The sequence below is a fragment of the Centruroides vittatus genome, unplaced genomic scaffold, assembly GCF_030686945.1.
Source record: "Centruroides vittatus isolate TY-2023 unplaced genomic scaffold, ASM3068694v2 contig_912, whole genome shotgun sequence".
Lineage (NCBI taxonomy): Eukaryota > Metazoa > Arthropoda > Arachnida > Scorpiones > Buthidae > Centruroides > Centruroides vittatus.
The window spans coordinates 536,769-562,368 of NW_027122601.1; the positions used below are offsets into that span (position 1 = coordinate 536,769).

The 25,600-nt window shown below is 29.1% G+C and overlaps 2 protein-coding genes across 2 annotated transcripts in view; one reads left to right on the forward strand and one right to left on the reverse strand.

Moving 5' to 3' along the window:
- Positions 1-25,600, reverse strand: part of RpL10Ab (ribosomal protein L10Ab) — a 513,017-nt gene that overhangs the window by 59,043 nt on the left and 428,374 nt on the right. The window lies entirely within an intron of this gene.
- Positions 1-25,600, forward strand: part of LOC136984308 (ubiquitin carboxyl-terminal hydrolase 47-like) — a 105,265-nt gene that overhangs the window by 26,735 nt on the left and 52,930 nt on the right. Inside the window, exons 2-8 of the mRNA XM_067281241.1 lie at positions 3,829-3,894; positions 3,988-4,125; positions 9,323-9,442; positions 14,096-14,324; positions 18,244-18,340; positions 18,557-18,635; positions 20,126-20,192. Coding sequence (XP_067137342.1) covers positions 3,829-3,894; positions 3,988-4,125; positions 9,323-9,442; positions 14,096-14,324; positions 18,244-18,340; positions 18,557-18,635; positions 20,126-20,192 — 796 coding nt within the window. The remainder of the gene's footprint in view (positions 1-3,828; positions 3,895-3,987; positions 4,126-9,322; positions 9,443-14,095; positions 14,325-18,243; positions 18,341-18,556; positions 18,636-20,125; positions 20,193-25,600) is intronic.

The following is a 25,600-nucleotide window of genomic DNA, read 5'->3' on the forward strand; positions in this document are numbered from 1 at the left end:
ACCGAAAAAATAAATTATTGGTTTTTGATGCGAGTACTGTTTTTACAAATTAAAATTACATACCATACACATGATCTTCCAGCAAATAATAATCTATGTTCTAGCTGTTAAAGACTTGTATATTAAGAATTTACACATACATGCTTGCTTTTTGACAGAACAGGAAACAAAAATATAAGAATCCCAGAAATTCTTACAGTCAAATCCCATTTATTGAATCAAATAGAACCAGATCTGATCTGGATTAATGAAAATCTGAATAAACTGAAATGTAAAGCAGATACGTGCTCAGCAAACAATTAGTTTAATTCACCACACTACACCTTTATTTGTTGCTGAAGCATTTTTATTGAAAGAACTAACATTTTCGGCCTACTCAATATTGTGACAACGTTGTTGACAGAACTAAGGAAATTGACAGAATCACACAAATAGCTGAATCCCTGGGATATAAAAAAGGCACAATAGCAGGAATAGTTAGAAAGTATGAGAAGGGCACAGAAAGAAGTTCAAAACATGTTCCCAGTAAAGTCACAAAGTTTACATACAACAAGAATTCAAAAGGCATTATGAAAGAAATTTCAAACCGCAAGGAGACCAGAATGGTTCTAAAAAGAGCTCCAAACCTATACACAATCTTAAGAAATGATAAAGATCACATTAAAAAGGAAGAAAAAGCAGGAGTGTACAAAATCCCTTACAAGAACACAGAACTAGGAATTGAAAAAGACTACATTGGAGTCACAACAAGAAACTTAGAGATAAGACTCAAAGAACACAAGTATGACGTCAGAAAAGGCTCCAATGCAATGGTACTTTCGCAGTTCATGCAGACCCAAGGCTCAATAATTAAATTGGAAGAGGCGGTTATTGTCAAACCGTTGAGCTCCCCAACGTTAGCAAATACCGCTGAAAAAATTTGAAATTTACAAAAGCAAGCTGGAAGAGACATGCATAAATGCGAGGGATGCAGACAGCCTACCGACAACTTGGAAATTTGTAGTCGAGATTTAACACGACCTCGTAGGCTTGCCTTAGTTTATATTTACATCTTTCATCAGTTATTCCTTAACAATTTGCTACTATGTTTATATAAAGTATCACAGTAGATTTATTTTTATTTTTTATTTATTTTATTTTTTATTTCTTTACTTCTTATTTTCACTATTTTGATTTTGTTGTATATTTATATTTGTATATATTACCTTGTTCTTCTTTTTTCTGTTACTGATGCTTTGAATTTTTAAACAAATATATTCTTTTTAATGGAATGCCAATCTTCCGTTTTCAAAAGTTAAGCCTGATGATGGCCTATTGAGTAGACCAAAAACGTTAGTTCTTTCAATAAAACTGCCTCAGCAACAAATAAAGGTGTAGTGTGGTGAATTAAACTGAAATGAGTGGGATACTGAAATTAAAGTCTAAAATTCCATATTAAAATACTTTTTTATGATTTGAAAATAAACTTGCATGTGCTTTATACACTTAAAAATAACAACATTAAAATTACGTAAATAGGAACATAAAAATTACTCAGTACAGTATACACAAATAGTGCAGTATGTATTTTTATCCTTGCAAATGTGAGATTGCTACATAGGTGCAATACATATTAAGGTTATAAATAATGTTTTACAAATAAATAATAACCATTGCAAAAAGTAATTTTTCCGCAAATGTGTAAAAATTGAAATAAAAACAACCATTTAAACCAATCCAGATGAACAAGGTCTATCTAAATGGTGGTTTGACTGTACATAATAATAAGTTAAATCAAAATCTACGATAAGCATCTGAAATGAACTTTCCAGGGAAAAGAAAGAATTATCAAAATAGAATTAAATTACAAACAAGATAAGTTTTTTAGATTTGTTGTTGTTGTTTTTTCAGTTTCTTTATTTTTATATTTAGTATTGCCAATGTTCTTTTGCATAATTTTTTGATTTTAGAAATTTTTAAAAACTTTTTTATTTACAGATAAAAATAGATTAGATATGATTATTTTTACAATGAAAGAAAATGATGTCATTTAGAAATAGGCCTATAATTTCTAAATTCTGAATTAATCAAATCAAATATTTTTATTTAAGTAGAAAGGTATAATTTGAAGTTGAAAGAAGCTACTATTTCACATTTAATAATGAATAAGCTTTTCTGATGATATTTTGCTTCCTCGAATGGGATTTTCTGGTTTTTGATATGAGTTGCATTTCAATCAAATCTTCTGAAATGTCTCTCCCAAAGTAAACTGACAGGAACACCAAATAGACTGTGATTTGAGGAGCAAATTATGTGGCAAATTCTTGAATTCCAGTTTTTTAAGAATGGTTTGATAAAAACCATGAAAACGTTAATTTTTTTTCTTTGTTAATGACGAACAACTGCACAGCGGGTGTATAAAATAAAATGTTACTCACAAAAAACCTTTAACCGGTGTGTAACACACAATATCAGTCACTACAAACGCTTTCAAAACCCTTCCTGGGTTCTTCTTCAAGTAAAAAATTGACTGGAACGATTTTCGAAGATGAAAAGGAACCAAATAACGTGCCAAACAGCCTGTTCACGTGAAAAATTGACTGATACTAATCATAATACATTAATAAATGAATTGGTAATGAATTACATTAATGCCAAATGAACAGTTGAATTGTTGATTTATCATTTGGTGTTGAGTCAGGTTATTTGTTGTTGTTATAATGAATCACATTTTCAGTCAGAAGCTTTATTATGATATGACATTTAATAAAACTATTTCTTTTCTTTTCTTTTCTTTCGAAGACACAATGTAGTGACGTAAAGATAGAACTAAAACTATTTCTGTTTTTTTTTTTTGTTTTGTTTTGAAATGTGAATCTTTGAAATGATGATTAAAATTTTTAAAGTTTTAAGCCAAAATCATATGGACATACCTGATTTAAATTATTTTGAAATACTATATAGTTATATCATATTTATATTGTAAGGATATACTCATTAATACTGTAGTATGTTGAAAACAATTTGAACTGTTGAACTGTTGAACCTTGAACTGTTGAAGATTTAGAATAATGTGTGAAATTAATTAAATAATACAAATTTACAACACAAACTCAAGTAATAAATGCAATTTAGTATTTTATGTATCTAAAATATTTTATTAATTTCTTTACAAATATATTAGATTGAAATAAAAAGTAATTTAAAACACTGATTTATAGGAAAACTTATATTAAATTTTGTAATTAAAATATCTTATCATGAATGTTTTTTAGGACTAATAATAATAAATTTAGAGTTAGCTAAAGTCAAAATATATTTGAAAAATATTTTTAAACTTTAGCTAACTCTAAATTCTTTTTTAACCCAGACTATTTTAACCAGATATTTTTAACCCAGACTATTTTAAGTTGATTATAAATTAATTGTCATATGAATGAAATTTGGCATTGGAAGTGGGTGATGTCATTATGAATGATTTAAGGTTGGTAAAATTAAATATTTGTTATAAAAAAATAATCATGAATATAATTATGATACTTTATTTTTATTAAAACAACAAATAAATAATAATAATAATAATGATATGAATATTTTGTGAAGAAGTTAATGTTAAGATTCTTGATTTCAATTTTTTTTTTTTCTATTTCTGATTTTGCCATAAAAAATTATGAATGGTCTCTTGAAACATTGATTGGTTTTAAAATCTTTATCTTATGTGTAGTATGACTGTGCATTTTGCCATACTATTTAATTGGTTATGCTTTCATTTGATTTTTATCAAGTTTTTAGTTAACTTTTAGTTTTATTTTGTTTTTTATAAATATGCATTATTTATTTGACTTTTAGGGAAGTCTTTGTGCTGCTGATGAACCTCGAGCATTATGCATTGTTCGGGATATGACAAATGCTCAAGTATGTTTTCAGTTATTTATTATTTTAAACATTTTTAATAAGCATGAAACTTTTTATAATAAAAACTTCAATTAATAAAATTCTTTTTTATAGTCACAAAATTGGAAAATCACTTTAAACCTTCCAGCTTCAACAACAGCAGAACAATTAGTAGAAGAAGTAGGAAAGAAATGTCATTATCATCCTGATTCCTTTGAAATTGTCTTACAAAGATTACCAGATATGGAGCCTGTAAGAATTCTTCATTTTCCATTTATATTTATTAAAATGTAATATTATGTAAAATATTTATGTTGACAAATATTACCTGGCCTGCTGCTATGGCATTATGTGTTTGAATTTGATTCAGATCTTTGTAATTTATCACAGATAGTCTAGATCAGAATATTGTTTATCTTTTGTCCATGCTGAGTAAACTGATTGAAAATGAGGCTAATTCATAACAGGCAAAATTGTGTCTGTTTGACCATATAGTCTTAATATACTAGTGCCTCATATTGACCAATCAATTAATTATTATTTCAAATTTATAACTTGTCGTTTAATATGATATTATCACTTATTGTTGTTATCATCATCAAGAGCTATGTACTAGTATTGTCTGATATTTAAGTATTTGTTAAAGTTTATTTTTAAAATTGAATATTTGATACATTTGCAGCTATTAAAATTTATCTATCTTTTTTAATATCCAAAACTGTGTCACTAATTATGTTTCTTTCTGTACAGTTTGAAAGGCATGCTATATATGTATGAGTTTGTTTATATGAAGTATTTATAAAGTTTAACTTTCCTAAAAGTTCTTTTGCAAAATATAGTTTTATTTTAGATAAATTTACATGAATGTTGAATTACAAATTTTAAAATAACATTCTCCTAAATATCACCACCCTGATAAAATCCAACGAATATTTATGAACAGATCAGCCTTGTAAAAATTTAATAGAAAAACATTCAGTATCTATAAATTACTAAAAATACAATTTTGTATGCAAATATCATTATCTTTACCAAATTATGACTTTTAAACTGACTTACGCGTAGACTTTGTTACACTATATATTGTTTGTATTGATTGTGATGATTTTAGTTTAGTATCACATTCAATATAGTACCATTTTCAGGGGGCAAACAACTAATGACACTAAATTGAGATAATAGTGAATAATAGTGATTTTCAAGATTTTGATTTTTAATTCATATATATATATAGGCCTATATATATATATATTACAATATATAAAAATGAAATTAGTATATACAGTATATATATATAATTTATAGTATTTATATGTATAGTATATAAAGTATATGAAATTACAGTATATAAAAAGCAAAAATTATATATGTACAGTAGAGCATCGATTATCCGAATCAATTGGGGACTGGGGTTGGTCGGATAACTAAAAAAACAGATAACCGAAAAGTATGAAAAAATACATTATTAGTATATTAGTATATCCCATGTAATTTGTATATTAGTATATTGCTATTAACCTACTTCCCCTTTTAATTTTCATCGATGTTAAGCCTAACAAAATTTTTTTTAAAATAATAATCGTTGATATTGTATCATTAAAAACAATTTCTTTATTTTCCACAAAATAAAGACAAAATAAAAAATTAAGCAAAATACTGGCCTCCCTTTCATGGTCGAGCCAGTGTTGCCAGCTAAAACACGCAAAAATTTAACAAAAATAATATTAAAGTAGTCAAGACATAGCCAAATATTGTAGCGCCACATCACTAGCGGACATGTGAATTTGCCGACTAGAATGCGGTCGGTTAATCGATGTGACAGTTAATTGGGGGTCGGATAATCGATGCTCTACTGTATATATATATCAAAACCCATTTTTAGTTAGAACACGTTTTAACTAGTTTAAACTAGTTTATACTGGATGTCTTTGTTAAAACCTCGTTTTGTCTAGTTAAAACTAGTTTTAACTCAAATTCATTTTTGACTAGCAGTACTTTCTAGTTTTAACTACACAAAACGAGTTTTAACAAAGACATCCAGTATAAACTAGTTTAAACTAGTTAAAACGTGTTCTAACTAAAAATGGGTTTTGACTGTAACATATTGCTTTTTTTATATACTGTAATTTCATCTGAATAACCTAATGAATTATCTCTATGTTGATCGATTCTATGGGTACTAATTTTCTTAAGGCTTGCTTGCCTATAACCATACAAGTTTTTGTTTGATATACTTCCATTATGAATACAATGTTGTGAGTTTTGACAGCTCATCATATAATCATTGTTGATCTGCAGTTTTTACATAATATACGTCAAAATTTAATTTATAAGTTGAAACAGCAAATTCTGTTTTTCTTCAAAAATGCAGAGATCATTATATATTCTTGCAGTTGTATCAAATTAATTTGAAAAACACTGAAGAAAACAAAGTATTTGTAATTGTAGTTTGGAAGAAAAACTTCACATAAATTATTAAGGTTCAGAAGAGCTGATCTAGCTAAAGTGGAACTATAATAACTAAAAAGAGGGAAAAAAGCCTTGAAATTGACTAATTATCTGATGGAACAAATAGTTTCATATGATAGCTTTAGAACACTGGCAACATATGGGAATTTAATTAGAATAAAATGGAGGCTGATGCTGAAACAATTCATCTTGAAAATGTTTTATCTGAAGTAAAAAGAAAAAACAGTGTGACTTTTTAAAAAGTATTAGTGTTTAAGGTTTTTTACATTTGTAACATTCTAAAATATATAAAAATTTGCAGACACAACAAAATTATATGATGAGTTGTCAAAACTCAATACCAAAGTCAAGTTGAATCATTTGCAAGTTATGCTCTGCTGCATGAGTTATCTATCAATTTTAAATTGCAGTTATTATAAAGTTAATCAACAGCTTTTTCTTTGCCAAGAGCTGCTTTTGAAAAATGAGAAGAATTTCTTATGTTTCACATGTATTCATCTGCCATTTCACTTTTTCCAGAATCCAATAAAACATGTATAAGTATGCTTCACTTTTAATTTTCTCATGATTTTTATACATCAAAATTTTAATTGATATTATTAGATACTATTACTAAAGCTTGTATCTTGAAAGCTGAGTAAATTTCTAGTAATTTCTCCCTCTTGCTATATAATAACTCAGGACTATTTAGTTGATCCTAACGTATGTTTAGAAAGTAAAATCTAAATGATCAACTCTACTTTTATGTTGAATATTGTAGATAATATGTACAACTTTATCAGTAAAATCAATTGATATTACTTTACTTTTTTTTAGAGGAAATTACTTTATTTTACCATTTATTTACATTTTTTATTAGGTATGGAAACCATTGTTGCCAAGAGTCACACCAGCAATATTGCCACTTTAAAGTTTCAACTCCATATAGCTCTTGAAACATTGAGTTTATTACAGATAATATCTATCCACATTAAAATATATTTCTATTTAACCTTTTTGAAACCATTTTAGCAATTATTATTATTTATTTATAGTCTTGTGTTAAATAAAAGATGAACTTTTTAAAATAATTTTTGAGCAGTTAGTCATTCTTGTTGATTAAGATGTATGACTCAACTATAATGATAGTAAGCCATAAACTTTAGCTCTTTTCACCACCATAAAGGAATTTTGACATCTAAAATAATTAAGTATATGTCTTTATCCCTGGCTTGGTCATTTATTATTTTAAAGTTTTGATTTATATACAACAGCATTACTTTTTGAAATTTTTCTAGTGAAATTAAAACTAAAAATGATAAAACAAATAAAACTAACCATTTTATTTGTTTTATCTTTTAAATTATACAGTGTAGAAATATAATCCATGTTAAAATAACATTTGGATACATTTGAAATATTAAATAACTTTAATTAGATGACAATAGTAAAATAAATCTTCATACATTTTCTAGGCAGTAATTGGATGAAGCAACATAATTTTGGCATCCTGTCAGATGGTCTGATGATTAAAAATCATAAGGTCTTTACCACAAAAGGAAGATCATCTTTGAACAAATATTAATATTTTTAATGTTTAATATAGTATAGATGGTTCTGTCTCAAATACAGCAGTATGTTGATGTCTGAAGTTTTCTCTATTTAGAAATAATGGAAAGTGAATTAATCCATTTCCAGATCCTAAACATTACGTACTTTCATAAACTTAAACAGCAGATATATTTAATTTAAGGTAAAACTAATAGTCAAATGCTCTAAATAGTAAATTAGTACATAAAAAAAATAAATATGTAAATACTGCATAATAAAATAAAAATAGCATTTACTGTATTTTAATGAGGAATTATGATGTATTTCTTCTTAAGGTCACTGTGTAGCTTGCTTGGCTTTCTCACAAATCATCAGCCAGTTGCTCTCATTTATTCAAACTAGGAGTTTTTCCATTTCCTCAATAACAAACAATTTCCTGGAGGTCAACATTGTTGCGACTTTAGCCTTATTTGTTCCTTGTTCTTAAGAATGGTGCACACCATCAACTTCAGCATCTTAAACATGTTTACTAGATCCATTACATGTGTACTGCTTTCATGCTTTGATATATGCTTTTCCTTTTTCATGTCATGTCAATACTAACCTTTCTCTTAAACTAAGCTTAAACTAAGATGATGCCTTTTAGATTGCATACAGTGAGTGGCATTTTTCAACAGCAACTTAGGAGGTGCAGAGTCTATGGTAGTAATCAATTGTGCAGTGTTTTTATTTTCATTCTACCAGTTTTCTGTGGGGATATAATAATATGGGTTACATACAGAGGAAATTAGAAGGTTTCTGGTTATTTGATTTTGATTATAAATTTTACATGGGTTATATAAATGTGATAATTATTACAATAGGAAGTTGAAACTAAACTTGCTATTAAAATTGTAACTGAATTTGTGGTGATAATTGTATATCACACTAACCTTAAAATGCTTTGCAGATATTTTTTAATGTATCACAAACGTTTTCAGTCCACCCTAGGACTTTTAGGTGGAGTTCTACTAGAGAAAACCCTTTTCTGGCGCAATTCCGTTCTATTCCATTTCTGATGTGTTCTAATTTCCTTTAAGAAAAAAAATTTAAAAAGGAAATTCAAAAGAAAATTAGAACATATCAGAAATGGAATAGAACAGAATTGCACCAAAAAAGGGTTTTCTCTAGTAGAACTCCACCTGATGGTCCTAGGGTGGACTGAAAACATTTGTGATACATTAAACAATATCTGCAAAGCATTTTAAAGTTAGTGTGATATATTTGTCAATGCTTTGTTTATTAGATGGATTTTATTGGGGATAATTATAACAATAATAATTATATTTTAAGCAAAAAGATAAAAATTAATATTTATATTTAATTGTTTGTAAATAAAGTTGTAAAATGTTATGGAAAGCTTTAATATTTGAATAAAAAATATCATTTAGAATATTTTTTGATTTATTAGGTTGTTGTTAATGAAGAAGGTAGTCATTCGTTAGAAGAACTTGGTTTTCGTTGTGGAGAAAATGCAAGGAATATTTTAATAATTAGCAATAAAAATGGTGAACCACCAAGAAAAACAGAGGTAAGACTACTATCAAGTTATAGAATTGTTGCAAAATTAACATAAAATTATTTCTTAAATTTTTGATTATTTTCTGTTATTTTAATTTTTTTTACCTTAAAATAACGAAAAGTGAATTCAAATTATTTCATATTGAATTACTAGGATGTGTCTATATATAAGTTGGTAGTTTTTTTAAAATAGTAAATAACTAAAAATTTTTATAAATTAATTTAGCAAATTAAAGTTATGACTTCAATAATTAGAAGAGAAAAAGATTAAATTTTCTTTGATCAACAGATTTAGTCTTCTTTTAATAACTTCTTATTTACATTTTATTATTATTGATTTCATTGTGTCAAAAAAATATGTAATTTTGGTCTCTTATCACAAGTAAGAGAAAATGATAATGTCAAATAAATTTTTGATACTATCATCAAAACAAAACCAAATTGTTATATTGTTTTCTTTAGCAAGGTAGCACATAGCAAACATTTATGTAAGATAATTATTTGCATTGACTGTTTGTCAAAAATTTAAACATTGTACGTGGTCATTTTGAAAGTAAAAATCATTTGTGCTAGTTGTCTGGAGCTGTTTCAAGGTTGAAAACATTTTTTTAAACCAGTTGTGAGCATTCTGTGACTCGAGCTGCATGCTGCTCTCAAGATCCTAATATTTGACCCGTGGGGCTTTGTCAATGTACAATAATTTTATTTTCTTATTTTCTGCCTCATGTCGTCATACAGATCTAATTAAGCTGATACTTGTGATGAAGAACATTCAAACTAAAATTGACAGTGAAAAGATGAGAATAAATTATGTATTATTAGTTTGCATATCTTTAGCATATACTGTTTTAGTACTTAATTTGGTACTGGAGATTATCAAATATGCTGGCATTCAGCAGGCTTATAAGCCTGCAACTCCATAAGAAAAAATGCTTATGGCTTGCTTACAAAGTTCACTTGCAACCACATTCTGTAAACGTTGCTCATCATTGCTTTAGACTGTTCACTCATTTCTAGAAAGTGGTGAACAGTCTGTTCTGAGCTTCTGTATGTTGTGGACAATTTTCTCAACTATTTATAGAGGAAGCCTGTTGATCATCAGTTCCACTGATTCCAAGGTACCGGTACAATAATACATTTTTGAATGCAAAAAAAACATTTAACCTGCTGAAATCTATTGTCAGCTTATTGAAGTTTAAGGGAAGATATTATGAATGAGAAAAATATATATAAGTGGTATTGACTATTCAAGGAGGCAGAACAAATGTTCATAATAAATCATGTTTAAGATGTCATCTGTAATCAATGTCAAGTTGAAACTGATGTTAATGTGGATAATTGGTAAAACATGCTTTATTATGGACAAGCTTAATGAGACATTTCCTATTATTTCTCAGTCTGTCCTTTACAAAATTGTTACTACTCACCTTCACTACCAAAAGATTTGTGCAAGATAGGTTCCACAAATACGAATGTGAAATCTGGGAGTTAAAAACCTAAATTTCTGAATTATTTCACTCCTGATATACAACTGCTTAATCAACAAAATTCCATAACCAAAAAAATGTTGATTCTTGACTGGCAACTATTGTCCCCTATCTGTCAATAAGACATTATTCCCTCGCAGCCGGTAGATCAACTTGCACGATAATTTACAGTTAGCGTCTGAGCTCGTCGTTTGTTTTGAATCCCGGGAACACCTATGGCCCTAATTGCAATCCGTTGTCAATCACGTGACTGGTTTTCTCATCAAAAACCTATAAAAGACGCTTCCTTCCCCCCAAGGGCTCTCCGATCCTCTCTCCAGTACGACGTGCACTGTGCCATCAACCAGACCCAAAAAGTTAAGTTTTAAGTGCCAGTCTACGACTCCATTCACCAGACTCCGTCTATTACGGAATTTATAGAGGTATGAACAAATATTTGTAAACTCTCTCTCTCCGGACCCCCTTTTTGTATACGAGGGTAGAAGTGTAGTTTTGTTCCTTTCAATTTTAATAAATCTTGTTTTTGTTATAAAATGGTGTCTTTCTTGACTGTCGGCTTTGCCTTATCGTCGACCCCATCTTTCCTCCTCCTCCACTCGCGTAACGCGTAATGCGCCGCTGGCGTAACAGTCATCCTTGACAAGCGAGTCGCCGGAAAAGGAGGTACAACTCCCTCTTACCTCCCCGGGATCTCACACTTACATTGTAACACAAGTAGAACTAAATGGCTGCATCTTGGGCATTTTTTGGTGTGCTACTTTAGAAGGAATAAGTTTTTGGATTAGTTAATGACACGAGATGAGACATGGGTCTCTCATTATATGCTTGAAAGTGGATGGCAGTCTCTTGAATAACATTGTACACATTCTCTGATAAAACCAAAAAAAATTATACAGAAACCTTTGAAACTGAAAGTTAAGGCAATAGTTTTTCAGGCCAGCAGAAAGGTGCTCTCTTGGTTGGTTTTCTGCTCTGAGTAGAATCTATCAATGTTGACAGGTATTGTGAAAGAATTATGGCATTCTATCTAAAACTTCTATAAGGTCTGTTCACTAAGGAAGTATGTTTAGTTCATGTATTGCTGGCAAAATACAAATATTACTGCAAAAATTTAGATGGAAAATAATCAGCAATCCTCCCTACGGTCTGAATCTGATACCTTCCAATTTTCATCTTTTTCATATGTTAAGAGTTTTGGATGGAAAACAATCGCAGATGGACAGGTGATGTTCAGGAAACTGTCAATAATTGGTTAAATGGACTAGCAGCAGATTTTTTAATGAGATTGATAAACTTGTCTTTCATTCAAAACAAGATATTGATATGAACAATGATTATGTAGAAAAGTTAATCTTGTGTTTTGTTGTAAAATAAATGTTTTTAAAATATATTAATTTTTTTATTTCTTTATAACAAAAGTGTTCTTATTTCAGAAATGATCATTGTATGAATGATTATAGAGGAATACTCGTTTTAAATATATACATTAATCAACACCCAATGCATAGCAAATAGACACCAACAATTGCTGTAAATAATGAGGCTATAATTTGGAAATAATAATTATGAATTACAAATAAATTTGGCACTAGAGGGAAGTGTTAGGCACCATCTCATATTAAATTTAATAATTATAATAATTAATTAATTAATTTAGAATAAAACTGGAAGAAAAGAATTGGCCCAAAGCGGGACTTGAACCTGCAACTCCTGCTTACCATGCAGACATGATGCCAGTTATTCTACCTGGACTGTCAGTCCAATCTCATCTTCTAGTATATATAAGCCTAATGTATAACCATTGATGGTTAATAGTTTAAACTTTAATTAATTTAGAATAAAACTGGAAGAAAAGTTTATGGCAAGTATTGGATAACACAACAATAAATAGGAAAATTATAAATAATAATAAAAAATTATATCATAACTCTATTGTTAAAATTAAAATAGCAACAAGATTATCTGAAGGATTTGTGGTTACTAAAGGTTTACGCCAAGGTTGTTGTATTTCCCCAATATTATTTAAAATTTACATTCAAAAGGCTATGGAAATATGGAAGAGAAAATGTAGTAGTATGGGTCTAATGGTTGGAGACAATATTGTATGCAGATTATTATTTGCAGATGACCAATTAGTTATAGCTGATGATTATGATGATTTAACATATATGACAAGAAAGCTGAAAGAAGAATACAATAACTGGGGACTAAATATAAATATGGGAAAAACTAATTATATGGTAATTTGAACTGAAGACATACATGATTTAGTTTTGGAGGAAAATGGAAAAATTGAACTGATTAAAGGATATGATGAATTTAAATATTTAGGAATAGAAATTACTAATGATGGTCAGATGGAAATTGAAATTAGGGACAGAATTATAAAATGAAGATCTATGATAAGAAGGTTAAATGGAATCTTATGGGATAAACAAATCTTTAAAACAACAAAAATAAACATATCACACGTAGAACTAATGATTTATATAACATATGGAGCAGAAGTGTGGGAATTAAATTCAAAATTTAAATCTAAACTAGAATCCACAGAAATGGACTTTTTGAGAAGATTCGCTTGATGTTCAAAACTAGATAAAGTAAGAAATGGGGAAATTAGGAAAAAAAATGGTTTATCAAAACTCTGTAGTTGATTATATCCATAACAAACAATTAACCTGGTATGGCCATGTTTGGAGGATAGAAGAAGGTAGACTACCACAACAGATATTGAAATTGATTCTGTCAGGCAGGAGGAGGAGAGGAAGTCCACAGACTATATGGATAGAGGAAGTAACTAAAGCTACGGAGCACAAAGGACTGACAGAGGAGGATTGTTGAGAAAGAACAGAATGGAGAAGAAAAGTTTGGGCACAAGAAGATGCTTAAGCATTATTAACCTGTACAATAATAATAAATTGACTAAATTTTGGAAAAATCAAATACATAATAATTGAGTTTAAAAAATTTTTTTATTTAAACATTTAAGCATGAAATAAGTTTTATATTGTATGACTTATAAAAATTGAGAATAATTTTTTTATAATTTATGAAAGAATTTTTAAAGGTTATTTTAATTTCACTCCTGTTATAAACTATTTAATATATATTTTTATTTTAATTACACAATCTTAAATTACATTAATATTTTACTTTAAAAAATGGATTATTTTCAGTTTTCAGATGACAAAACATTAAATCTTGAAAAAATAAAATCAGAAAATTCTAATTCAAAAGCTTCAGGATCTTCAGAAGTAATTTCTTTACCTCCTTCAGTACCACCTTATACTTCCAGTTCATCAGCATTCACTTCACCACCACCATCAATACCTCCATATAGTCCTAATTCTACAGATTTCTCATATGGTTACAATTACAGTAGTTCATTAATAAGACAAGAAACAGGTAAAAATATATTTCATTTGTTTTATATTAAAATTGTATTTTAAATTTATAATTTAATATATATGAAATAATTATATAATGAAACAAAATGAATTGTTTTCATAATTGATTCCAACAACTGATGATTTATAAATTTAATAATTTACTCTTAAATTTAATAAATTTAAATTTAAGAGTAAATTATTAAATTTAATAATGAACTCTTTACTATAATCAGATGACTCCATAGCAATTAAGAAAACAAAATACAAAATACAAATAAATAAATAAGTATAATATAAACAAATTATATATATATAATTTGTTTATTAAACATTGTTTATAAGTGTTTTTCAAATTTTGAGTTCATGGACTAGTTCAGTTTGTGAATGGCTCATAAAATACTGTAATGTTAATCAGCCAGTGCACACTGTGATTGCAATGCTGCAGTGTGCGCTGACCAGTGCTTTGTAGATAACGATAAATTATTTAATGTTATCTCATCACAAAAAGTAAATAAAAGAAATTAATTAGTTACAGTCCAACTTCCACAGAAGTAAGTATACTTGTGGAATATTGAACAATTGTTTTAATTTTGGTGACAATTGTTTTTAGAAAAAAGAAAAGTTATACTCATTATATCAAGATGGATAAAACTAAAAATAATTTTTTTCATTCTTCCTATTAAACCTGATTCTTATAAAAATTTAAGAGCAAATCTACATGGTGGGACCTCAAATACAGGTGACAAACAGGACATCATTTATGTTGCTGAATGATCAGTTTAAACAAAAATAATAAATAACAACCATTGTAACAGTAACAGAATTTGATATTACGTTTTTCACTTACCAAATTGATTAACTCCCTCAATCACACCAAAATCGTATAATAATAACAATTATAGCATATATATGCTATCTTATGCATTTTATGTCGTTAAATAAAAGCTACATGTACTGTACAATAATACATTTTACAATGTTTATTTGAATTTATATTTTACAAAGAATTTTAAAAACAACATATATTACTTTGTCACTTTTCTCCACTTTTATTTTATAGAGTTAATCGATTTGGCAAGTGAGCAGTACGTATATAAACCAAACTCCTGATTATCTGTCCATGGATTATCTGATTTGTAGATTATCCATATATTGTCAAAATATTAGCATTACCATAAAATGACAAAGCATCATAAGCAACATTCAGCTTTTCATTCCTGTCTCAACTCAATTTTAAGGGATGAAAGTGAGGTGAATCATTAGACCTGGAATATTATTTTGTAGTAAGCAAAGCTGATACAATACACAGCAGATTTGAAAAAATATATCCTACTAGTCCCAAAATTAAAATGAAACAATTATGAAAGAAAGACTGAAATGATAGACAACAAAATAAATTATTCACAAATAATAAGACACTTTTTACACACTGCTATATACCAAACTCAACAGATAATCCCTGTACAATGATAAACCAACAGAAAAGCAACTCAAACTGTTAGTCTGCTCTTTGATCCAATCCAGTCATACACAAAAATGAAGCAAACAGTATCAAAGAGGAAGGAAGAAACATGATGCTCCTCTCAAGCCCTCTATTGAAATTAGCATATACATTATCCAACATGTAGTACAAAAAAAAAACATAGCTGGAAAACACTGTTTGAATTTTAAAGTAATTTTTTAGAATGTTGATGCAGTACTACTATTAAGAAACCAAAGGAATAATTTATGCATTGTGTATAAGAGAAGAACTCAAAAAGCTTGGCCTGGAAAATATTTGATATTAAATTTTAGGATTTTAAGTGTTGAATTAAATTGAAAGTATTATTTTAGATATTAAAAATTGCAGATATCAAAAATTGCAGATATCAATGAAGGGTGAGTCAAACACAAAACATGTCTGTACAGTTTTTAATGGTTATCTATGTGTATTTGTAACCTTTAATTGAATTATTTAGTGTCAGAATGAATAAAGGTTTCTTCTTTCCCATTTTTAGGCTGAAATTAGAACAGTTCATTTTCATCACATTAGAGAAGTTTACTATCTCAGACTTCACCTACATTTAAAACAAACCAAATGCAAAAAAACAGCAGCATTTTCTAGCAGCAAAATCCAATAGCTTTAAACAACACACAGCACAAAATAGATACATCATCAAACACAATATGTTAAATATCACAGAATATCACAACACAGTTGTAAAGGACTGCTTTTGGCAGAGCAGGTGTAAAAGCAACACGACCTTGGTAATTGGTCTCACCTGGCGTTGTGTCTATAAACGGTCGGGAAGACAAAGGGTGTAGCGTCTCTGTTTATGGGACTTGTGTGTAGGCGTCAATGTGTTTACCACATGTTTGTCAACTAGAAAAAATGTAAACAAGGGACGGACGTTACGGTAAGCTGTTTTGTCGGGAGAAAAGCGGACATTTTTGTAAGCTTCCGAGAAAAGGAAGAACCCTGATTGGTTGTAAGTTGTCGTCGAAGAACTCTTTAAATAGTAAGAGTGGTGAAAGAGACTGGGAGAAGGGCAAGAGACTGATAATACGGTAGTCTCAGGCACTTGGACAGCTTGCTGAGCGTAGAGAGAGTGTTCTCCTCTGACAACGATCTCAGGGACGGGTAAGTGCGGAGACTGGACAGGCCGTATAGTTGAGCCAACTCCACAAACCGACCAAAGTTTCCCCAGAGTATCATTGTCCCTGAAGGACAAGCTGTTACGTGAGACACCATACTTTGTTGTACCGTGTGTGTAATGTTGTTAAACTTGTATATTCTGAAATATTTTGTTTGTAAATAAAGTGTAAATATTCACTGTATTGAGAGTGGAGGTGTACTTTTCTACGAACCAACGTAAGAACATCCTCGAGTCGTAGGAACCAACTCAAGATGGATTATAGTAAAGATCTTCACTACAGTATTTCATCTCATTCATGGATGACATAAAACCTTATGCATACACAAACACAGCTAAATACAATATATACATGAGCAGTAGGTAAACAAGATAACATTTTTTTCTATAGTTATATCTTGGTTCAGTATAGCACTGGTATTAAGCAAGTATCATATATTTTACTAATTCAACTAACTAAAACAATAATTCAGTCAAACCTCTGATAATGGCCACATCTGAACTGTGACTATTTTTCCAAGATCTTTTCTTTGAATTAGAAATGCATACAAAGTAATCTGCAAACAATGACTCTGGCCACTAAAAGCCAATTTTTTAGTCTCTTAACAATGGCTACTGCCCTCAACATGGCCATGAAGAAAACAACATTGCGCTGTCAAAATTATTAATCAGCTAAGTTTAATAAACTTGGCCATAAACATTTAAAAAATTTTTCTTAAAACTAATCATTTTCAGGACTAATTATTTTTTACATTTATAGACAGTTATAAAAAATTTTGTCATGAAAGCCTTCTTGAATATGCAGAAACTTCTAAAAACACAGTATAAAAGTCGATATTTTAATTGTAGTTTATGATTTATATTAAAATATGTAAAGAAGGAACCAGTGTCTTCTGTCAGTAGGGACATTTTTAAGTCTTCAAATTCATTTTAACTGTTTGTTTTTAAGAATTTGAAGAAATTTTTAAATTGTCCCCACTGACAAAGGACACTGGTTTCTTCTTTACATATTTTAATATAAGTTCTAACTTACAATAAAAAGTGTATACCTTTTTATTTTAAGTATAAAAAGTATTTTTGTAACTATGTAAAGTTCTCTGCATATTTGAGAAGGATTTTTGTACAATGGTTAGAAGTAGACAGTTTTCATTTTCGTTCAATTTATATGATCTGTGCAATTTTCAGCTCATCTTCCAACAATGGCCACTTCTAAACAACTGCAATTTTTTGTTTCCATCAGTGGCTATTGTTCAGAAGTTTTAATGCTGTAAATAATAATTAATAGATCATTTTATTTTACAGAATTTGTTGGACTTGTCAATCAGGCAATGACTTGCTATTTGAATAGTTTACTTCAGACACTTTACATGACACCTGAATTTAGAAATGCTTTATATAGGTAAATTTAATATTAAAAATTCTATTTTATAACAATAATTTTTTAGAAACTAAAACCATAAATATAGTAAAAAAATAACTTGTATTTAGAATATGAAATATTTTAATTTGTTGAATTATATTTTAAAGAGATGTCTGTTTTCATATTCAACTTTTTATACAGATATTTCTCAGAATATTAAAAAAAGTTGTTCTTTTTCTTTTTCTGTTATTTTAGGTGGGAATTTGATGGTACTGAAGAAGAAGGTGTTAAAAGTATTCCTTTTCAGTTGCAGAAATTATTCATGCAATTACAAGTAAATATTAAAATGTTTTGGTTACAATAAATTTATTTATTATTTAGAAATTATTTTACAGTTCTTTGAATTTTGGAAAAAATTTAGAAACTTGATGATTTTAAAGTAAAAATTTATTTTATGATTCCTAATCTTGGTAATTGTCTTAGAATAAAAATACATTAGATCAATATTATTGTCAACCCCATTAGTTTTGACTTGCTAATGCAGTATAGCACCATTATTCACTGTTCTATCAATTGTGGTTTTAGTTACTTGCAGTTTGAAAATATTAAAAAAATAATCCAAAAATTAGAACTAGCTCTTAGCTAACTCTACAGAAATTAACTAGGAAGATTGTAGAATGTAATTGTGAATATCTGTGAACAGAAGTTACACTACTCCAGCCATACATAGATTGAAACTGTTTATTTGGGAAACATTAGCTATCCTAATGAATGATGTGTGTAACAAGTGGTGCATCTGGAGGGGACCAAGGAAAAGGAATAAAAACATGTTTTAGTATGAAATTTTTTGCACTCTCTAATTTTCTTAATGTGTCTTGTGATAGCTTTATTTATATAAAAAAACAACACAAGCAACCATAACTGTTGAATTTTCTTTTTTCAAATGATTTAGCACTTTAAATTTGTGTTTTGACTATGCATTTTTTGTTTTTTTTTGTTTAAAAAATATTGTTGGAATGTTACTTTAAAAAATGTTATTTGTATGGATAAAAGAAAAATGAAGACCTTCTCATAAAATACATTTTTGACATTTCATAATGCATTCCAATACATAAAACACTATCCATGTAAGTGCTTATGCTAATGAACAACTAAATATATGATAATATTTACTAGCTTCTTAAACATCAACAACACAATTTGCAAGAAAACACAAGTAAGAAAAAAACATTAAAAATTATTTGTTTCTCTATTCATTGTTTCATTTTAATAATCCTTATGTGAATAAATAAATTTTCGCTTTGTGGATATAAAAAAATTGTTGTTTTAAATGTGTGAATAAAGAATGTGCAAATATTGAGCTTCTACTGTATTAAGTAAAAATTAGTATAAAGGGTTTAAATTTATGATAAAAATATGTTCACATTTATTTTATTATTTAAGAAATAATTGAGCATAAAAAAGATCATGCTGTATCAATTCTTTGTTAAATTTTCTAATGATACTACTAGACTTTTTTATATATAAAAATGTTTTGTATTCAGTTATTATTCACTAATTTTTTTTGAGACAACTGTTCCAGAATACTATTTATATAAAATTATAAATAGTATTCTGGAACAGTTGTCTCAAAAAAAATTAGTGAATTATTACTATTACATACATGAATATATGTTTTGTTCTCATTTTGTTATAAACAATGGAACATTCTGAGTGATTTTATAAACTGATTTACTTTAAAATGTCAATGTTATGTTTTAATAAATATTCATATAAGTTTACATGAAAACTACTTTCTAGTATTTACATTTTTTTTAATTACAGACTAGTAAGAAACCTGCAGTTGGTACAACAGAACTCACAACAAGTTTTGGCTGGGACAGTAGTGAAGGTTAGTTAATTTATATGAAAAAAGTATTCCTTACATAGCATTTATAACATTTTTAAAGAACAATTTTAGAGGTTTATTTCCATTTAAAACAGTTTTTTTGTACAATTTTATACTTGCTAGGATTAACCAGCTAATGCTAGCTTTATCCAAGTCTTTTAGTTAAAGCAAGTGACAATTTCTTAATTTTGAACGTCATCTGTAAAAGCACACTTAACTAAGTCATAAGTGGATAAAACTGACATCATTCAAAAATGAAACAAGAACAAAACTTTAGGTCAGGCTTATCCACCCTGTTTTAGATAAAATGACAAAAATTAAAACTTTATTCAGATAATCTGCAGTCTTTCCATTGCAGATTGGATAGATGAAGAAAAAAATTTATTTCAATTTAGATTGTATACTTGTTTACCACAGTCTCACAATTATAGTGAGTACATAAGCAATAACATGTATAAAAAAGTTTTTTGTAAAATTAAATTTCTCATACCTATTTAAATTTATTACTGAAACTTATCTATGTAAGTAAAAACAAATAAAAAATCGAAAAATTAATTAGTTTAACACATGCATTCGAAAAATCTACTTTATTATATAATAGACTTTTGGCTTTAACAGACACCTCTCACCCAAATTAGTCTATTTAAGCCACCATTACTCAAGAGTGAGCATTGCACTCATCTTTCATTTTAAAACACTTGTAACATGGGCTTGGAAGTTTTGTGGCCAAACTCCTGTCTACCTTTCTATTTGAGTATCCCCTTCAACAAGATACTAGAATTGGATATAATAGTCATTGCTAACCCTTTTAGTGCCATCGTAGTTTTGTCATGTTGGACAAGTTAGCACAATGCTCTCCTGTGAGTAATCCTAGGTCTTTTTCTATGCATTCAAAGTGGTACAATTCTAATTGCAAAGTGATACTGTATATCCATACTATCATAAAACATGATGAAATGTTTCTGAAATGGCTTGATGAGAAGTCTGAGGGAAAAAAAATGTGGGTTCCTTCTTTGCAGACAATGAGAGTGAGGATCTTTTGTATGAAAATCCTGGGAGTGTTCAGAAAGAAACCAGATCCTCCACAGGCAACATCAGTAAGAGAAAAGTGTACAATGTTGCCCAAAAATTAATAGGAAAACAGCATCCAAGAGTGCAGCATGTAGCCTACTGCACTGATCTGCAGATACCATATACAGTAATACCTCAGTTTCATTTTCTTCAGTTTTCGTTGATTTTTTCCACCAAAAATTTGTCTTGTGTTTTGTCAGTTGCCTCTGATTTAGTTGGTGTGCCCATGTGATTTCACTACTAATTTTGTGAAAACAAAGGGTGACCCGTGCATATTCCTGCTCAGTGTGGCATTGTTTCTCGTTGTGTGAGCATTACCTCTTGCATCTAGCCAAAATTGTTTTCCTTTCCTTTTAGCTTCATCATGAAACCAAAGAAAGTTTCCAGAACCAGTAGTCCTTCGAAGAAGGCCAGGAACACGCTCGAGTTGAAGGAAATCATTGAAAAATACAAGAGTGGCATTAAGATTGCTGAAATTGGCCACATGTACAGGAAGTTGCCATCCACTATAAGTTCTATTGTGGCGAAAAAGGAAGCAATAAAGGAGGCTAATGTAGCAAAAGGCATGAATATGCTAATGAAACAGAGATTGCAAACAATTGAAGATATTGAATAGTTATTATTAATTTGGATCAATCAAAAACAGTTAGATGGCAATTCTGTTTCAGAGGTCATCATATTAGTCTTTTATATTCATTTTATATTAATTTCGTAATGTTTTCAGTATTAAGTACTATATTTATTCTCTATAAAATGTGTTTTTGGTATATAACAAGTGATGAGGATAGGGGAAGTTCTCGATTGTGCGCATGCTCCATCAGTCTGTGTTTAGTATTCGTTCCTCTAGCATCTTAGTGTTGCTTGTGATCACATATTTTTCCAAACTTGTGTTCACACATATTACATATAAACATCAACAACCATAGCCCGTTATACAATAAACACGTGCCAAACGATATGCCAAATTCTTGGACTATGTAAAGGCTATAATTAAATATTAGAAATTAAATAATTTTACTAGATGTAGGCAGTTATGCTTCCATCTCGTATTAAATGTAATGACCAATTCAAGTTAGTTCCAGAAATATCTAAATTAAAAATGTAATTATTTACAAATACAGTAGAGCATCGATTATCCAAATACTGATCTGCCGAAACATCAGTTAACCGAAAGCATTCCAGTCGGCAAATTCAAATTTTTACTAGTGCTGTGGCACTGCAATATTTGGCCATGTCTTGGGCTACTCCAATATTATTTTTGTTGGTATGCATGTTTTAACTGCCAATACTGGTGTAACCATGAGAAAGTACTTAAGGATGGGCCAGTATTTGAACGAGGCTTTTTTTCCCATCATGAGTGGTGTGCTTTGCTTGTTTTGTGTGGTGTTTTTCTGAGGACTGTGTCGGGACATATGTCATGCTGAATCAGAACATTTTTGATACTAGATTAACTTCTGAAATATAATTTTTTTTGTTTTTATATTTTTCAATATATTTATATAATTTGTTTTTGTAAAATAAAGAAATAATTTTTAATCATACAATAGCCACGATTATTATTTTTAAAATTTTTTTGTTAGGCTTAACATTGATGAAAATTCAGTGCAAAGTGACATGCAATGGAGAAAAATTTCAACATGGGATAGGTTAATATATTTTTTTGTATATGATCAGTTATCTGAACAACCCCAGTCTTGAATTGTTTCGGATAATCAATGCTCTACTGTATTAAATTTAATATGAGATGAAAGCATAACTGCCTACCTCCTAGTCAAATTAATTAATTTCTAACATTTAATTATAGCCTTTACATAGCCCAAGAATTTGGCATTTTGTTTGGTGTGTGTATCAGACATATTATCTGTGGTTTTTTTTTTGTTTTTTTTTTCTTTCTGCAAGTCGAATTTGCATTTCAGCTTGATTCATTCTGCACTAGAAGAAAAAATGATGATTTACGCTTCTTAACAATGTGCTTTGCTTGTTTTGTGTGGTGTTTTTCTGAGGACTGTGTCGGGACATTTTTGATACTAGATTAACTTCTGAAATATAATTTTTCATAATTTTCTTTGAATAAACGTTATACATAAAATATTTGAGTATTATTTCCAGCATGGACACATTATCGTATTTTGCATTGATTTATATGGGAAAAATTGCTTTGCGTTATGAGTAAGATTCTGGAACGAATTATGCTTGTTAAGCAAGGTTCTACTGTATTAAAATTTACTGTTTTCCTCCATTTTTTTTAATTTTTATGCAAAACTAATAAAATGTAATTTTTCTTCAGTTCATATCGATCAATCAATTTTGTCTGTTATGAACATAATTTTTAATTGATAAGTTTGTTTTTATTTTCGTCTGTAAAATTTTTAGCTGGCTTATGTTGTTTTTCACTGTTCTTTAGTTTTGTTTATTAAAGATAAATGCAAATATTATTTATTATGTTAATAAATATTAATTTTCAAATTCTAAATAATTCTAGTAATACAAAAAATAATATGCATAATTTGTAAAACTTTGCTTTTCATATGTCCTGACACACAAGTAATTTTTTTTTTTTTTTTTTTAAATATATTATAACATATATATATATATAATATATTATAATAGATTTCTTTTGTAAGATTATTGTCAAAATGTATGAATTTAATGAGTGATAATTTTATATCTTTCCATTAAATGAAAATACTTTTTCTATTTAAGGATGTGTCAGGGATATTTAAAGTTTTCATACTTCTGTGATCAAACCAATTAGAATGAGATTTTATAAGGTATATTCAAAAAGTTTGTGATGTCTAATACAAATACCACTTATACCAGTTAAAAGAAATTCTCATAAGCATTTGGGCATCCCTTTTTAGCCACCAACTGATGTATGCCTTACTCAAAGAATTCTTTTGGCTGTAACTGGAATTAGTTTGTACCCTCACTCTTATGTTTGAAGAAAACCTATGACCTTTCAGAGCTTTTTTCTCAGGGACCAAAAATCCTGAAAATCACAGGGGATTCTGGACTGTAGGATTGGTGCTCCAGCACTTTTCACTGTGTATTATGCAGTTTATCCCATACATTGTTAGCTACGTGAAGTTGGGCATTGTCATGGAGAAGGATAACCCCATTGATGAATTGTCCTGGACATCTTGATCTGTCTGCAAAACTTGTTGAAAGCTTTGTGATTTCTTATGATGCTGATAGTCTGGTCAGATTCCTTTTAAGGTTAGTAGCATGAATCCCTTCATATCAAAAAATATGGTGTCACTTTTTCTCAGATGTCTGCATCTTGAATTTCTTGGATTGTGTTGGAGTGAGCTAGGAATTTTTAGGACATACTACAGTGTCTGTTTTGGCAGACTACTTCATCTAGTTTTTTTGCTGTGTTTTCAGATATGACAAACCATCCTGGCCTATCCAACTTGAAGGTTTTGTCTCTCTTCTTGGGACATTTAGCATCAGTCCACAACTGTCATTTTGGATACACAGGCATCTGTGTAAATTGTCATTATCCATTGGTGAATCTTTGCTTGTTGGAACCTTCAGCTGACAGAAAATGTCACTGCTTGTTGTGTCAGGATTTTTCTTGTTGGTCTATTTGATTTAAAATCTGTTGTCATCACCGGACTATGGTCTTGGTATTGGGTATGAAATCTGTAAGGGAAAAAAAAATGTTAACAATTGTTACTACTATCCTATGACAATTGTATCGGGTCAGTCCATAAGTCCATACGCATTTTTATGACCTTGAGAAAAATTTTGTTTTGCTGTTAAAAATGTCAGTCTAATGTGATAATTTTTACACTGAAGTGTTAAATTGGATCTCATTTATATAATACTGTTCAGAATTGTGAACATTTCAGTTGTTTATTTTCGTTAAAATGGAAGTAACCGACGAATACAAAAGACATGTTTTATACTTTTTATTTTTAAGTGGTGAGAATGCTACAAATGCAGCCAAAAAAATAAATACTGTACATAATTGAAATTGTAATTAGTGCAAGGACTGCACAGAAGTGGTTTGAAAGATTTAGAAACAATGATTTTAGTGTGGAGGATGAGGCTCGTACCGGAAGACCCGTTGACTTTGACGATGATGCTCTCTCTGCACTAGTTGAAGCAGAACCATCTTTAACAGTTGATAAAATTGTGGAATGTTTAAATTCATCCCATGGAACTGTTCATAGACACCTACAACAAATCGGAAAAGTTTCAAAGCTAGGAAAATGGATACCACATGAACTGTCAATAGCTAACCGACAACAACGTGTAAACATTTGCACGCCTCTTTTATCCCGTATTGCTTTAGAACCTTTTCTTGGTAGGCTGGTAACTGGAGACGAAAAATG